The sequence below is a fragment of the Lepidochelys olivacea genome (assembly GCF_965140295.1).
Source record: "Lepidochelys olivacea isolate rLepOli2 genome assembly, chromosome: 9".
Lineage (NCBI taxonomy): Eukaryota > Metazoa > Chordata > Testudines > Cheloniidae > Lepidochelys > Lepidochelys olivacea.
Genome location: NC_140419.1, coordinates 60,536,410 through 60,548,839, shown reverse-complemented (window position 1 = coordinate 60,548,839; position 12,430 = coordinate 60,536,410). Strand labels below are relative to the sequence as shown.

Below are 12,430 nucleotides of genomic sequence, written 5' to 3'. Positions count from 1 at the left end.
CTTCTTCCCTGTGTCTTTGGTGGGCTCTCAACTCGGCTGCCTCGGTTTCCCTGATTGATAATTCTGCTGTCAGTCTCTGATGCTCACAGGCGCTCTCAGGTGCTACAACTGGGCCCATTCCCCTGCAGTGATCTCCTCTTCTGCGTCTGGGGCTGGAGGGTCCTTGCCTTCCCCTAGCACCTGGGGTAAGAACTTAAGACCAAAGCTCTCAGCTCCTGAACTCAGGCTTTCTTTTTATAGTCCCCTCTGCCAACATAACTGTTCAAGTTCTTTTCTTACAAGACCATCACATAACTGTGGTCACTCATTGTGTCCATTCTATAACCTGTAAAACTCTCACTATTGAGGTTAAAACTTAATAGCACTGAGGTTATGATCTATAAACTTCATTCACTTGTGGTATGTGAATCCTGCCAACTATGCCAATGTCAAGCTGCCTCCAGTGACTTAAGAGCATGAGCACCAACCTCAGTGCAGACTGTTAGGAAGCAGGGCACCAACCCCTAATTGGTTGCGAGTTCTATACTTAGATTTCACCCACCAAGTTCAAGTGTAAACTCAGGCACTGGAACAGTCTTAACATGGCATCACTCTGATCTATCTCGCCACCTAGGTGAGCCTGCCTTTGTGACAGATGGTCCCTTACACCAAAAAATCACAGCAATATTCAGGTTACTCCAAGTCCCAAAGGACCAGTCACTTACTCCAGGTCAATTGCACTTTAGATCTCACCCCAAAGACAACACTTGCAACCAATCCTCTAATAAACTACATACAGATTTATTAAATGGGAAAAGGAAATGAAAGAGTTATTTACAAGGTTAAAGCAGGTCAACACACACAAAAATTAATTATAATCTTACCTTTTGGAAGGTAGCAGAAGCTTTTATAAGCAAGCCCTGTATGTCTTTTAGGGCTAACCCAGGCTAAGCAGCTGGGGATCCCTTGCTTACGCCTAGAAAACTTTGCCCCCTGAGTCCAACCAGCACAGAGATCCAGTTCCATCTTGTTATGGGTTTTTATTCTCCCCCTCCCATGTGCTCTGAGCTGCAAACTCAGCCAACGGGAGTAAACCACTTGCAAGACTCATCTTCATGGGAGGGGAAGAGCACAGAAATGAAGTCTTTTGTCCTCTTTAACGTGCCACAATAGTCCTTCTGGTGTCCATGGGCCTTTCCTGTCAGGCAGGACATAACACCACTGGTTGCAGAATGGCACTTCATATTACTTAATGCCTCTTTCCTGTCTAGTGATTTACATAGTTACAGAGGCTTACAGTACCAATGCTCAACTGTGGGATACCGATGCTGTGAGTGAGATTAGTGCAGGCAGCAACTCACAGGCATTCCGTAAAGTCTAAACACGAAACACATTCTTATAATTTTAATGTTTCAACTATACTAACCCACAGATCATAGACTATCAGGGTTGGAAAGGACCTCAGGAGGTCATCTAGTCCAACCCCCTGCTCAAAGCAGGGCCAATCCCCAATTTTTGGCCCAGATCCCTAAATGGCCTCCTCAAGGATTGAACTCACAATCCTGGTTTAGCAGGCCAATGCTCAAACCACTGAGCTACTATCCCTTCCCCCCAGATGAGCCAGACTGGTTCCAGCTAGGTGTTTATCAGTGGTCAGTTGAGACCTGGGGACCTTGGCATGAGCTGGCACCTGGTCTGCCAGCATCACACAAAGCATCTCTGAAAAGCAGCCCCTGACTTGCCCTCTATGTTTAAAAGCATTAGAGGACCCAGCCTTGGCACATCCTACCCCTTCTGTAGGCAAATTCTTGGCCACTCCATTGACAACCTCAGAAATGCTGAGACTTGAAGCTCATTTCCAGACACACCAATCTTTTCCAGCGGGTCTCCCTGACTCTTACACCACTTACTCAAGGTACATCTCCCTCCTCTGTGGCTTTGGTTTGCTAACACATCAGCCCCATTGATGGGAGTATGCTATCCTGGAGAGGATGGTGTATCATGAAACCAAGAGGACTGGTCAAGCTGGCAAACCTGTGCTGAAAATCTGCGGCAGGGATGTCATAGGAGCAGCAGCACCGGTGTCTGCAACATCTCCCCCAAGTAATTGTGGCTTCATCACTGGCCACGCACGTACGTCCAAAGAAACACACACATCAGAGCGACACTTACCTTCGTCTCCTTGATCTTGACAGCGATCACTTGCTTGCGCTGCCGGATGATCTCCATGAGCTCATCGCACTCCTCCATCAACTTGGCCTCATGCATGGCTGTGTTCACCTAGGCAGAAACAGCAGAAACCCCAAGCTGTTAGAATGCAACACGCTGACTCAGAGCCTGGAAACTCCTGCCACTCTGACAACTCTGACAGAGAGATAAGCAACAGCTTCCCACCACAGGCCCCCTCCTGTCAGCCAAGGCCTGTGCCAGCTGCCAGGGAGTCAGGGACTGAAGTGGCGAGGACATAATACTGTTTAACATTTGCTGCTGTGCAGGTACCAAAAATAGAAGCAGGCTGCCATGTCCTGTATTCATTCCCATTTCAGCAGCAGGAGGAAGGCACCAAAGCAAGGGCACATATTAACCTCTTCAGAGCTGGGGCCTGGGCTTCTGTCCTTAGGTCAAATGACAGGGCCCCTCATGATGCGGCAAAGAGCCGTTCCCTGGGATGTCCAGCCATGACCAGAAGGGAGCAAGAGACACGTTCTTCAATACAAAAATGTTACCACATCAGTTCATGTGACACAATCTGAGCCCTCCTCTGGATACCAATGGCCACAGGCCAGCATAGACAGCTCAACGATTAGAACCTTGTTAGTGCCAGTGAGGTGCAGGGTCCTAATAGTTAGAATCCTAGAAATATAGGGCTGGAGGGGACCTTGAGAGGTCATCTGATGCAGCCTTCTGCGCTGAGGCAGAACCAAGGAAACCGAGATCATCCCTGACAGGTGTTTGTCCAACCTGTTCTTTAAAACCTCCAGTGACGGGGATGCCACAACCTTCCTTAATGCCCCAGCATGCTTGGTCCCAGCTTGTCTGTAAAGAGCATGTATCCAAAGGGGTCCTTCCAACTGATTGTGACAAAGAAAAGGGTTTGTGACCTTATCAAGCAATGTGAGATCACAGAGCAGTCACTAAGCTGTCACCGTCAGAGGGCATGGAGAAAGAATAAAATGCAAGGAGTGAATTAGGCTTCTAATGGAATAGCAGGCAGCAGCTAGAATGGAGCTTTGCCACATTACACTACAAGACAGAATCCATTGCTTTCTTGTACGCAGATGAAGCGAAAGTGATGCAGCATTTATGCAGCAGGGCCAGATGCAAAGTACCAAAGTCCCCAGGTTGGTGCAGAAAGGTCAGCAGTATAGCTCTAGCTCACCTCAGGTCTCAGCACTGAGAAGCAGCTGGAGGATTATCAAACACTTCTGTACACATGTGATCTGAAGCCAGCCATGCTAGTGGGGCCAGAGGGAGGAGGGGCTGAGGCAGGCAATGAGGAACACAGCAGATCTCCTTTTTAAGATCAGTTGGGAAGGTAATTGCTGTGGATTAAAGAAGAAGATGCAGCAGATTTGCATGCAAATAGCTAAATGAAGGAATAACAGGAAAGCTGGCCTGCTGTTTCCTGGGGGACAGGCCAGATTATTTTTCCTTGTTTTACCACTGTTTTCTCTCTCCAGTGATTTGTAAATTTGGTCCTAAGCACTGAATGGCCTGAGTGCTGGTGAAAAGGCCCTGGAGAGCCACTGCCTCTGGGATCCACCCCAAGGTGCTGAGGATAGATTTCAGCAGGATGGAGGGTGCTCAGCAGGAAGCCCCTAAGCCACCGAACGGGTGCAAGCCTGGGCAGCAGCAGGCCTGCTTCACCCATGCTAAGCAGTCAGCGGGACTCAGCCCTGCTCTCCGGGAGAGAGACAAGGGCAGTCTCAGTGGCACATTCAGCCATTGCCCTCTCCACGGACTCCAACGCCCAGTGAAATGGCGGGGTTTGCTTTAACGTGGGTAATCGTCGACTAGACACAGGTCAGAGCCCACCAGGTCAGTCATGCAGCTTGCAGTGGGGCAGCCAGCAGGTCCCTGGGTCAAATGAACAACATTTTGTTTGATCAAAAACTAAATGTTACATTATCTGATTTTTTTACCCCGTAAATGTTTTGGGAACAACATCGAAGTATATTTCAAATAAAAAATTCAGTTTGAATTGAAAAATCAAAACTTCTGCTTTCAAAACGGTTAATGCCTCTACCCAGATCCTGGTGTGGATTTGCAGAGACTGTGGCCTGCATTTCCCGCTCACAGAAAGCCAGGCTGGGGGGACCATCCAGTGTGAGAGGTACCTGCTGGTGGAATTTCTCAGGAAGCAGCTGGGAGAGCTACAGGAGGAGGTGGCCAGGCAGAGGAGCATCCCTGCCCATGAGGAATTCCTCAAGAGTATTTGTATGGAGACATCCAAGGCTGAGGATGTTATCCAGCTAGAGAGGACTGCTGTCATGCCACCGGGGGAGGAGGATAAGACTCTGGTACAGGGAGGACACTGGCTGCTGATTACTTCTGGCAGCAGGCAGTGCTCCACCCCTACTCCCAACCCACCCACCATGGTGATGGAGAACCGTTCTGCTGCCCTAGCAACAAGTGATGAGGAATCATACCCAAAGGTTGAAGATGAGAAGCCATGTACCCCCAAGGTTGGGAGGATCATAGCCACCACTCCCAGGAGGAAACGTAGGGTAGTGGTGGTTGGAGACTCTCTTTTGAGGGGGACAGAGGCACTCATCTATCACCCTGACATGGCATCCTGGGAGGTATGCTGCCTGCCAGGGGCCTGTATCCAAGATGTTACAGAGGGATTGTTGAGGATATCCGGCCCCCATGCGACTCATCCATGTGGGCACTAATAATACTGCGAGGTATGACCCTCAGCAGATCAGAAGTGACTACAGGGCTTAGAGTAAGGGTGAGGGACCTGGGAGAGCAGGTGGTGTTCTCTTCGATCCTTCTAGTCAAGGGTAGGGGCCTCGGCAGAGACAGATACATCCTGGAGGTGAATGCCTGGCTGCGAAGATGGTGTCTCCAGGAGGCCTTCGGCTTCCTTGACCACGGGATGCTGTTCCAGGAAGAAGGTCTGCTAAACAAAGATGGGGTCCACCCATCAAGGAAGGGGAAGAGCATATTTGGCTACAGACTGGCTAACCTAGTGAGCAGGACTTTAAACTAGGTTCGACAGGGGCAGGTGACCAAAGCCCACAGGTAAGTCAAAAGCATGGAGACCTGGGAGAAGGATTGGAATTTAGGGGGAGCGTGGGCTGTTATAGCAGAAATAAGGGCGAGACAAGACGGAACTGGGGTGGGGGAGGGAATCAAATCAGTATCATAGATGTCTGTATACTAATGCGAGAAGTATGGGAAATAAGCAGGAAGAACTCTAAATGCTTGTACATAAACACAACTATGACATAGTTGGCATCACAGAGACTTGGTGGGATAATATGCATGACTGGAATATTGGTACAGTAACTCCGTGCCTAACATTGTAGTTACGTTCCTGAAAAATGCGACTTTAAGCGAAACAATGTTAAGCGAATCCAATTTCCCCATAAGAATGAATGTAAATGGGGGGGGAGGGGGGATTAGATTCCAGGGCAATTATTTTCTCCAGACAAAAGACTATATTATGTATATGTATACACAGTATAAGTTTTAAACAAACAATTTAATACTGTACACAGCAATGATAATTGTGAAGCTTGGTTGAGGTGGTGGAGTCAGAGGGTGGAAGAGGGTGGGATATTTCCCAGGGAATGCCTTACTGCTAAATGATGACCTAGCACTTGGCTGAGCCCTCAAAGGTTAACACATTGTTGTTAATGTAGCCTCATGCTCTGCAAGACAGCACAAATGGAGGGAGGGGAGACAGCATGGCAGACAGAGACAGAGACACACACCCTGTGTGTGGGAGAGAGAGATGCACATTGTTCCTTTAAGTACGCTGACCCTGCTCTAAGTACATTGCCTTTTTAGATCAGGAAGTTGAGACCGCAGCTGTGGCCTGCAAGCTCCCTCCGTCCTGAGCCCTGTCGTGTCCCCGCCCTGCTCTATGGAGAAGGGGTAAGTGGGTGGCAGGAGCAGGGGGACACCCTGATATTAGCCCCCCTCATTCCTACCCTCCGCACAGCAAGCAGGAGGCTCGGGGAACAGCTCCAAGGCAGAGGGCAGGAGCAGCACACGGCAGTGGGGGAAGGGACAGCTGAACCGCCATCAATTGATAGCCTGCTGGGCGGCTGCCACACAGGGAACTTAGGGAAACAGGAAGCCGATGGGGGGCTGCCAGTCGACCCTGGTTCCAAGCCCCCACCAGCTCGCTCCATCAGACTGCTCTTCCGGCAAGCAGTGGACAAAGCAGGCGGCTGCCAAACCACGTTATAAGGGAGCACTGCACAACTTTAAACGAGCATGTTCTCTAATTGATCAGCAACGTAACAACAAAACAACAGTAACAGGGACGACTTTAAGTGAGGAGCTCCTGTATAGAAGGGTATAGCTGGCTCAGGAAGGACAGGCAGGGAAAAAAGGGAGGAGGTGTTGCCTTATATATTAAAAATGTAGACACTTGGACTGAGGCTGAGATAGAAATAAGAGACGGTTGTTGAAAGTCTCTGGGTAAGAATAAAAGGGGTAAAAAACAAGGGTGATGTCATGGTAAAGGGTCTACTACAGACCACCTGACCAGGAAGAAGAGGTGGATGAGACTTTTTTTTTAAACAACTAACAAAATCATCCAAAGCACAGGACTTGGTGGTGATGGGGGACTTCAACTACCCAGACATCTCTTGGGAAAATAACACAGCAGGGCACAGATTATCCAACACGTTCTTGGAATGCATTGGAGATTTTATTATTTTTTTATTTCAATTTTTTATTTCAGAAGGTGGAAAAAGCTACGAGCGGGGGAGCTGTTCTAGATTTGATTTTGACAAATAGGGAGGAACTGGCTGAGAATTTGAAAGTGGAAGGCAACTTGGGTGAAAGTGATCATGAAATGGTAGAGTTCATGATTCTAAGGAATGGTAGGAGGGAGAACAGCAGAATAAAGACAATAGATTTCAAGAAGGCAGACTTTAGCAAACTCAGGGAGTTCGTAAGTAAAAACTCATGGGAAACAAGTCTAAAGGGAAAAACAATTGAAGACAGTTGGCAGTTTTTCAAAGAGACATTATTAAGGGCACAAGAGCAACCTATCCCACTGCATAGGAAAGATAGGAAGTATGGCAAGAGACCATCCTGGCTTAACCGGGAGATCTTCACTGATCTAAAACTCAAAAAAGAGTCCTACAAAAAGCAGAAACTCGGTCAAATTACAAAGGATGAATATAAACAAATAACACAAGTATGTAGGGACAAAATTAGAAAAGCCAAGACACAAAAGGAGATCAAACTAGCTAGGGACACAAAAGGTAACAAAAAACATTCTACAAATACATTGGAAGCAAGAGGAAGACCAAGGACAGAGTAGGCCCGTTACTCAATGAGGGGGGAAAGACAATAACAGAAAATATGGATATGGCAGAGGTGCTTAATGACTTCTTTGTTTCAGTTTTCACCGAGAAGGTTGGTGGCGACTGGATATCTAACATAGTGAATGCCAGTAAAAATGAGGTAGGATCAGAGTCTAAAATAGGGAAAGAACAAGTCAAAAATTACTTAGACAAGTTAGATGTCTTCACATTACTAGGGCCTGATGAACTGCATCCTAGAATACTCAAGGAGCCATTAGCAATTCTCTTTGAAAAGTCATGGAAGATGGGAGACATTCCAGAAGACTGGAAAAGGGCAAATCTAGTGCCCATCTATAAAAAGGGAAATAAGGACAACCCGGGGAATTACAGACCAGTCAGCTTAACTTTAGTACCCGAAAAGATCATGGAGTAAATAATTAAGCAATCAATTTGCAAACACCTAGAAGAAAATAAAGTGATAAATAACAGTCAGCATGGATTTGTCAAGAATAAATCGTGTCAAACCAACCAAGGGTAACAAGCCTTGTGGCTACGGGGGGAAGTGGTAGATGTGGTATATCTTGACTTTAGTAAGGCTTTCGATATGGTCTTGCATGACCTTCTCATAAACAAACTAGAGAAATACAACCTAGATGGAGCTACTATAAGGTGGGTGCATAACTGGTTGGAAAATCATTCCCAGAGAGTAGTTATCAGTGGTTCACAGTCATGATGGAAGGGCATAACGAGTGGGGTCCTGCAGGGATTGGTTCTGGGTCTGGTTCTGTTCAATATCTTCATCAGTGATTTAGATAATGGCATAGACAGTACACTTATAAAGTTTGTGGACGATATCAAGCTAGGAGGGGTTGCAAGTGCTTTGGAGGATAGGATTAAAATTCAAAATGATCTGGACAAACTGGAGAAATGGTCTGAAGTACATAGGATGAAATTCAATAAGCACAAAGGCAAAGTACTCCACTTAAGAGGGAACAATTAGTTGCACACATATAAAATGGGAAATGACTGCCTAGGAAGGAGTACTGCGGAAAGGGATCTGGGGATCATAGTGGATCACAAGCTAAATATTAGTCAAAGTAATTCTAAAAGTAAATGCGTGTTTTGTCGTTTGAGTGAGGTGCATTACTGAGTGTTTATATTTTATCAAAACACATCTTCGCATTACGGTTTTTAAAAAGTTAATACATTGACTTTTAATAGCATACTATATTAGTCTTCATTTTTTACTATACTTTTGTATCGTTGTGTGAAAAGGTTTCAGTGATGCAGCCCTTGGGCCAATGTACTAGTCCTCATGTGGCTCTTGTGGTGATTTGAGTTTGAGATCCCAGGTCTAGAGAATATTTGGTCCTGCCTTGAATGTAGAGGACTGGACTAGGTGACATCTCGAGGTCCCTTCCAGTTCTATGATTCTATGAAAATGAAACATTTCCACTTTTTTTTCCCTTCAGATTTCTTTGTTTTTTTTCCCCCCGGCCAAAACAAACTGGTGAATTTGAGGTGAATTTGTAAAATGTTTCTGTCAACCCGAATCTGCATTTTTTCAGGGAAAAAGTGGTTTGTCCCAAAAATTTTGCTCAGCTCTAGCTAGGATATCAAGACCTGATCTGGAAAGTGTCCTGGCTGTAAGACTCTGTGCCCTTACACTTTCTCCACCAGACAGGCAAATGGCCATCTGTCCCCTAGAATTCAGTGTAGTTCCAGAAGTGGGGCACTAGCCCCACAAGCCCCTTTGATTTAACCTCACGCTAGGGGAAGCATGGCCATACTTTTTAAAGGCACGTGCTTGTCTCTCCAGCCTCCCACTCCTCACTGTGTTACAATGGACACTCCCACACTTCCCAGTAGTGAAGATCCTGTGCCCCAAGTGTGCCAGCACTGAATGAAGCTCTGGGATGAGCCACCACAAAAAGCTTCAGTTTCACAGCAAGCTTCTGGGCCCTTTACTGACGTTCCCATCTTCCCAGCCTCACCGCCCTGGTCTACACTTAAAATTTAGATCATTGCGCCGGGTGCCTTAGTTAAGCCAACCTAACCCCTGGTGTAGGTTGAGCGAAGAATTCTTTCATTGACCTAACTACTGCTGCTCGGGGATGTGAATTACCTACATCGACAGAAAAATCCCTTCTGTTACTGTAGGACGTGTCTACACCATGGCGCTACAACAGCAGCCTTCTGCCAGCGGAACAGAAAAAGGAACGTTATGGGAAGGGTCGGTAAACCTGTGTGGAGCCGTACTGGAGACAGGTGGCACACTGGAGGGAGAGTTTCAGACTAGAAACAAGCTAATGGAAAGGTCAGCACCTTGTGGTGGAGTCTCCATCAGTGACAATTTTAAAAGCAAGAGTGGATGTTTTTCAAAACGATCTGCCCTTGAAATTATAGTGGGGCAGGTCTCTGGCCTGTGGGATACAGGGGGCTAGACTGGATGATCACAGTGGGCCCTTCAGACCTTGGGATCTATGAATCACAGTGGATATTTCAGAGCCATTTACCAAGTGGATCCTGCAGAATCTAATCTAGTCAAGGCAAAATATGAAGTGCACACACACTGTTTACTGGTATGTGTGACTATGGGCCATTCAAACACAGACTAGATAATCAGGATCCTAGTAACAGGGTTTTTGGTCGGTGAGCTTGAGAAACCAGCCAGTTCTAGGGCTCTCCCTACTATTCATGATGAAACCGGAGCAGCACAAGTGCCCTAAAAGTGGAGGGGCCACAGGCGACTGAACCCTGCCTCCATAGCTCCCCACGCTGCACTGCCGCTCGAGACTCCACCCTCGCACCGCCCCTTCTCCCCGAGACCCCGCTCCACACCTTCCCCCCACTCACTCCGCTCCACCCACTTCCCCGTTGCTCGCCCTTACAACCAATAAAAAGGGGGGGGGCATGGCCCATAGCCCCTAGCCCCCCTGTTCCGGCACCCCTGTGATGAAGTGGAATGAATGTAGGAGAGAGAAGTCTCTATAATGCATTTCATTTAACTCAGGCTAATTAATCCCTGCTGGAGCCTTTTCTCCCCCCAAGCTTCTAATACCTGCAATATCTGAACTAGGAAAGAAGCAGCAGGAAGAAGATACCTCACTACAGTGAAAATGAGAGGCCATGAAAGGGTTACAATGGATCGCTCTCTAGGAAGGGGTGGCATACCAGGGGAGTCAGACAAATTATAGCAAGAAATCGGGTTCCTTCTATAATAAAATAAACACTCTACCAGTTGCCATGAATAAAATGGATCCCCCTGTTTTTGAAATTGCAAAAAGATCTGAAGCAGCAGAGCAGCTATAGACCAGCCTCTGTTAAATACAGATTAGAAGCGGTTTACTAAAATCCTGACCAGCAGATTAAATAGAGCGAAAGGGGAAACAATTAATGAAGATCTGGTGGATTTAATTCCAAAGAGACAAACAGCAGATAATCTCTGTAACCTATTGGACATTATAGAGGAATCTAAAGACAATTTAGACCCAATGTCATTCCAGGCATCATATGTTTTTGACAGGGGTGAATAATGGAGTCTTTAACATGCCCTAAATAGTTTTGACACAGCATGTGATTACAGAGATTTATTAACCGCTTGAGGCAATGGTATGGAGGAATAGTTTGTGAGCACCTTCCTTGTTTCTCAGAAGCACTAAACTGGGATGCCCTTCATCAGCATTGCTATTTGCACTGGCTTTAGAACCCTTAGTGATCATTATCACTAGCAGAAAGGAGTACTTGTGGCACCTTAGAGACTAACCAATTTATCTGAGCATAAGCTTTCGTGAGCTACAGCTCACTTCATCGGATGCAGCCTGTATAATCTGTAGCTCACGAAAGCTTATGCTCAAATAAATTGGTTAGTCTCTAAGGTGCCACAAGTACTCCTTTTCTTTTTGCGAATACAGACTAACACGGCTGTTACTCTGAAACAAGCAGAAAGGACATATCAGGTGAGGGGCTGCATAAATTACTGCTGACCATGGAGACAATCCATAACAAGCAACTCAAATCACACTATCCCTGCAATCTTAAATATCATGGAAAATTCAGCACTCCAAGTTAAATCAATTCTAAATCAGAAATCGCAACATTGGCAAAAATCTGCAGTTCCGCCATGTTTACGCTTTGGGAGATTAAACGAGTAAAAAGATCTGACTCTATTAGAGCATGGGCACCAGCACCCCCTACAAGCAAGGCTGTGTAACCGTTTCCAATCTAATTTCTGAAGCTTTCACATTTTGGGTTGAAATTTTGCAGGTTTGGTCTCTGTCCAGAAGCCAAGAGTGAATACTTTTTTTCTCATTTGAGCAAAAACAGTTCAATCTTTTTTGAGCATAAGGTGAGTGGAACCAACACCACAAATATATCAGTTGTGGCAGTGGGGGCAGCTGTGACCTATCATGGAGAAGCAGAACACTCAAAAAAAGTGGGGAATAATCGCTGACTGTTAGCCTGGAACTGGCTCTCACTGAGGAGCAGCAGCTTGGCTTGTGGAGTAAACTGGTTTGGATTAGTTCCAGATCTGAGCCTTTGAAAATCGTGTTCTGTGCATGCAGAGTAGTTTTTTGTTTGTTTGGGGTTTTTTGGGTTGTATTTGTAACAGGCAGTTTAAGGAAGGATCTGCTATGCAGTCATTCATACACAGGTAGCTCAGGCCTGTTCACACTACAAGTGCTACTATGTTTTTGCAATCGCTTTGTGCCACTCCCATTTTACCTGGCTACGAGACACACTGGTTCACTGAACTGTATTCAGACAAGAGGCTTCTTGCACTACACACCCACATGTCAGCCACATTTGCGTATCTGCAACTGCCACGGCACCTAATCTTGCCTGTACCAGTGCATTCTGGGAGATCTCAATAACTCTCCTAGAATGCTTCAGGAGGCTATGCGCCCAGAGGACATGTACACAGAACAGCCCCAGCTACACTTGGGTCAAATTATTCT

General features: G+C 46.4%; 1 protein-coding gene across 6 annotated transcripts in view; it reads right to left on the bottom strand.

The window, feature by feature from the left end:
• The window catches only part of MID2 (midline 2), a 340,574-nt gene that overhangs the window by 89,034 nt on the left and 239,110 nt on the right, over nt 1–12,430 (bottom strand). For all 6 annotated transcript variants that reach the window (XM_084639504.1, XM_084639503.1, XM_084639505.1 and 3 more), the window contains one exon: nt 2,152–2,259. In XM_084639504.1, the coding sequence (XP_084495630.1) occupies nt 2,152–2,259 (108 nt within the window). The remainder of the gene's footprint in view (nt 1–2,151; nt 2,260–12,430) is intronic.